Source organism: Gadus morhua, chromosome 1, assembly GCF_902167405.1.
Source record: "Gadus morhua chromosome 1, gadMor3.0, whole genome shotgun sequence".
Lineage (NCBI taxonomy): Eukaryota > Metazoa > Chordata > Actinopteri > Gadiformes > Gadidae > Gadus > Gadus morhua.
In genome coordinates, this window is record NC_044048.1 from 3573821 (window position 1) to 3578820 (window position 5000).

The 5000-nt window shown below is 45.2% G+C and overlaps 1 protein-coding gene across 2 annotated transcripts in view; it reads right to left on the bottom strand.

Moving 5' to 3' along the window:
- epha8 (eph receptor A8) overlaps positions 1 to 5000 on the bottom strand; it is an 87763-nt gene that overhangs the window by 60151 nt on the left and 22612 nt on the right. For both annotated transcript variants that reach the window (XM_030364609.1, XM_030364619.1), the window contains exon 2: positions 3786 to 3850. In XM_030364609.1, coding sequence (XP_030220469.1) covers positions 3786 to 3850 — 65 coding nt within the window. The remainder of the gene's footprint in view (positions 1 to 3785; positions 3851 to 5000) is intronic.

Sequence of the window (5000 nt, forward strand, 5' to 3'; positions counted from 1 at the left end):
GCCGCGTAGCCGCTGTGTTTCTCTTCAGACATATTTTCCTGACCCGCGAGCATGAAGGAGCCACTCCTGCCTGAAGCGGAGAACCGCCGAACAAAAGGAAAAACTAATTTTACAGCCGTTGGCGCGGCTACAGTGTGGAAAGAAAGGGGGAGAAGAGAAAAAAAATGTTTTTGTGGTTGTTAGAGTGCGAAAAAAGGCAGTGAAACAAGCCAGCGGAAAAGTCAGAAACTGTCATAATACCCATTTGTCAAACAGCCCCATGAGGCCTCAACATTGTCAGTACCTCTCTCTCTCTCTCTCTCTCTCTCTCTCTCTCTCTCTCTCTCTCTCTCTCTCTCTCTCTCTCTCTCTCTCTCTCTCTCTCTCTCTCTCTCTCTCTCTCTCTCTCTCTCTCTCTCTCTCTCACTCTCTCTCTCTCTTTCTCTGCCCCTCTCTCTCGCTCTCTCTCTCTCTCTCTCTCTCTCTCTCTCTCTCTCTCTCTCTCTCTCTCTCTCTCTCTCTCTCTCTCTCTCTCTCTCTCTCTCTCTCTTTCTGTCTCTATATTTCTCTCTCACCTCTCTCTCTCTCTCTCTCTCTCTCTCTCTCTCTCTCTCTCTCTCTCTCTCTCTCTCTCTCTCTCTCTCTCTCTCTCTCTCTCTCTCTCTCTCTCTCTCTTTTTTCACTCTCTATTTCTCTAATTATATTTCTCTATATTTTCTCTATTTCTCTTTCTATTTATCTCTCTCTCTCTCTCTCTCTCCTCTCTCTCTCTCTCTCTCTCTCTCTCTCTCTCTCTCTCTCTCTCTCTCTCTCTCTCTCTCTCTCTCTCTCTCTCTCTCTCTCTCTCTCTCTCTCTCTCTCTCTCTACCACACATACATACACACACCCTTGCAGTACATCAAATGCTAAATATAAATCCCCTTTGAGGTGTAGATCCTCCCTGACCTTCAGTTGTCTCTCTCTCTCTGCCTTGTCTTCCACTCTAAATACTGCTTGTTTAACATTTCTTCCCTTCATTTTCCACAATTTCTCCTTCCTACTAGTGACCCTCCATAACCAGGCGTCCCAACGATAGGAGTTTCAGTTCAGAAATCATCTTCCAGGAGATTATCTCATGCTCACAGGCTACAATTAAGAATCAATCCAATTAAGTGTATGGAAAATGGAACCTTTAGTGAAGTGAGGAAAAGTTAAACAGACTCATACAACTGTTGAAACTATGGCATAAGACTTCATGAGACTTCCTGTGAGCTGTGTACGACTTCCTGTGAGCTGTGTAGCTGTGTATGTTCAAGGGCTAGCTGAGTAACCTACGTTCAATGTGTCAGCAAGGCTGGATTTGAACCTATCACTGATTTTGACAATAATATAGCCCCCAGCTAAAGAAGGACTGTGCCCCCAATTATCCATCAGACTATATTCTTCTAGAATAATTGATTGACGAATCCGTCAGACTTTGTATCTGCATTACTGCTTGTATTGTACCTTCCTTGAATGAATGAATGAACGAATCCATTTAACGTATATTTGTACTTATACTATCACAATCAATCAATTTTATGTGACCAACAGATCAATATCCTTTAGTGGCCCAGGTTTTAAAAACACCCATCGAACACAGGAATCGAACAGGCTCCCATTCAAAATATGATTCAGGACGATATCAGTTTGTTAATGTTGTTAATCAGTCAAACATGGGAATTGTGATGTGAACTTTGGCCCAAAAGGATTTTACATTGTATTTAGTCATAGTAAAACGCATCCACCTCTTCTAATCCTGAGTTATTTAAAATGTCAGTGCGGTGTGTTACTCCCCCACTCTAACGTGATTCCCTCCACAACAGACCACTGCATGAGGTCCTGCATAGTCTCCACAGACACCAGTTAAGGAGAAATGTACGGCCAAAGTTAATTGAGCGATTAGCGGGTGGTTTTATTCTCATAAAACTCCATAAACATTTCAAATAAAAAAAAAAAACTGAAAATCTCCCACCATGCAGGTCTAAGGAAATACTGTTTTTTACTTTGATCCTGTAATATTAATTAATAGAACCCTCAGTGTGCCATCTGGTACTAATATGCTTTGGGAGATATTTTTAAACACAATTCTTTTGGGGTGATTTCAGATAAATGGTGATTGTGGTTGTGGCGGCTTTCTCTCGTCCCTCAGATTGTATAATATTTGATTTTACTGGCCGCTCAGCCTCCCTGCTCTGCTGAAGCCCAAAGGAGAACCAGCCCAGAGAGATGCTGCTGGTATGAGGGCTGGCTAACAGTGAGTGTAGTGGTGCTGCTGGTACGAGGGCTAACAGTGACTGTAGTGGTGCTGCTAGTACGAGGGCTAACAGTGACTGTAGTGGTGCTGCTGGTACGAGGGCTAACAGTGACTGTAGTGGTGCTGCTGGTACGAGGGCTAACAGTGACTGTAGTGGTGCTGCTGGTACGAGGGCTAACAGTGACTGTAGTGGTGCTGCTGGTACGAGGGCTAACAGTGAGTGTAGTGGTGCTGCTGGTACGAGGGCTAACAGTGAGTGTAGTGGTGCTGCTGGTACGAGGGCTAACAGTGAGTGTAGTGGTGCTGCTGGTACGAGGGCTAACAGTGAGTGTAGTGGTGCTGCTGGTAAGAGGGCTAACAGTGACTGCGGTGGCAGCTGGATCGCCCGTGACCACCTGTTGCTCTGTCGCCACCGTGGGTGTCCCGGGATTTGTCACCCCTCCTGTGCCCCATCCTCCACTGCTACAATATGCTAATCTGCCTGTGGCCTTGCCCCCTCTGTCACCCCGCTCCTCTCTTTCATCTCCCCACCCCCCGGAGTCCTGCTCTGCTCCTGCGTCTTCTCCCTCCCCCCTGTCCCCCCAGCGGCGCCTGGTACAGCCTCCCCCCTCCACCCCCTCCCCGCCCCTCCCGACCCTCTCCATCCTCACAGAGCACATTTACATGGACGAGAATAACTCACGGACGACTGCAGGGAATAATATGTTTACGGCCAAAGAGAGAAAAATAGTTTTTCATGCGTACACATTGTTCTTGTGAGGTGATGGTGGGAAAGCCCTTCTGATACCTCTCCCTGAAGAATGGCGGAATTAAAAGTTGTGATTGAATAGTCCGTTTTTTGCCACGTGTTGCGTGGAGATTTGTCACTCCCCTTGCTTCGTTCTGTATTTTTAAAGGAAGCAACGAACACATGCAAACAGGCTTTTCTGCACTGCAAACTGAGCGTGCTGGGCCATCCGTTTTTAACAAATGGCGGCCTGTGTTCCGGCTTTCCCTAAGGATAACAATGTTATTGTTCGGAGCAAGCCCCTGCTATTGGACGGCCTTCATCTTATTTAATGAGCAGGAAGATATTCTGCGCATCGATGCGCACAACGACTTAAATGAATAGATGAAGAAACATGGGCCAAACCTCGAGGTGTTAAATAGAGTACATTAGGGTGCCATGGTATTCTGTGTTAGTGCTGTTGACACACAACACATCACTCTCTTGCTCACACATTACATGTCGTTGGCTAATCGTGTCCGCAGTCCATTGTGTCTGAGTTTCGCACACTTTCAACACTGAGATAAAAAAAAGGAACAACCTTTAAGATATCATTGTCTGCTTGAAAAAACAGTTGGAGCGGTGGAAACACTAGGAATGAAAATGTTTTGACATAAATGATGATGTCAACGCATTAGGGGAGGATCCTTCCCTTCCACAGAGTCAGTTCCACCGGCTCCGCGGCCATGACAATATGTGTCAGCACGCGCTGTATTTGCCTTGGAGTCAAACAGTTTAGTGCAGCTTTAATTAGAATCTCTTACCCCGTGGGAAGGATAGGTGAGCCAGCCCCAGTCTCCCGTGATTGTTGTCGTGTCCAGCAGGTTCACTGCAAACCAAAAACAACAACAACCTTGTTTGTAAGCAGTTTACGGTCGGCATCATCCTCCATCTCATTTCCCTGTCCTCTGCTGTGCAGTGACACCTGACCAAGCCTGCTGCAGGCACACGCACACACGCATGCACACATCACACACACACATCACACACACACATACAAACACACACAAACACACACAAACACACACACCGAACACATACAAACACAGAAACACACACACCAAACACACACGCGCACACAAACACACACACACACACACACACACACACACACACACATACGCACACACACGCACACGTACATGGTGTGACAGGTGTGACAGATGAGGCTGCCCAATGGTTTTCGGCGACTCTTGGTCGATTGTCACAGCTTGCAATGTCTCCTTGACCCAATTGCATCCACATGCTCCATAAAGAAACCACATGTGCAATGGTGCAATGAACACGCATTATAGTGATCACAATCCTTAAAGGACTACAGCTGTCACGGTGATGATCACATCATAACGACTCTCCTGGATTCACTAAAACATCCTTTAACAACGTCATTTATCTAAATGACTTTTACCAATTCTATATTCGAGTATTTAGCAAAACAACGAAATGTTAACAATGGCAACATAGCACTTTGTTCCTTTGGAGTCCATGTGAGTCGGTCAGTATTGAGTTGGTGGAACACATAACAGTGAATTGCTGTACCAAACAAATACAAATGCCAAGCTGCTATGTAGCTACGGTGAACATTGGTGGCAGGTGCATCTGTGTGAAATGCTCTTAACTTCAAGCAAAGACCAGCTGGTGGCTCCTGTTCAATGCAAAAACATCAAATGTATTAATGCAATGGATAGGTTTGACATAGTCAGGTTAGAATCTGTCAGCTAATTCAGAAACAAATAATCAAAGTAAAACAACACATCATTTTGACACCTCGTGTTCAGTGCTCTAAAAAAAAATATCAAAGCCTCTCACAAAAATATAAATATACACGTATGCTCTTGAGATGACTACCCCCTTTAGGACACTTCCGTGATTATACACTACTACAACATAGCCATTCTCTGAATCACATTATTATCCAGCACATATTTGTTTCATAAAGCACATTCATAATTTCTGCACACACAATACCGATTCAGGGA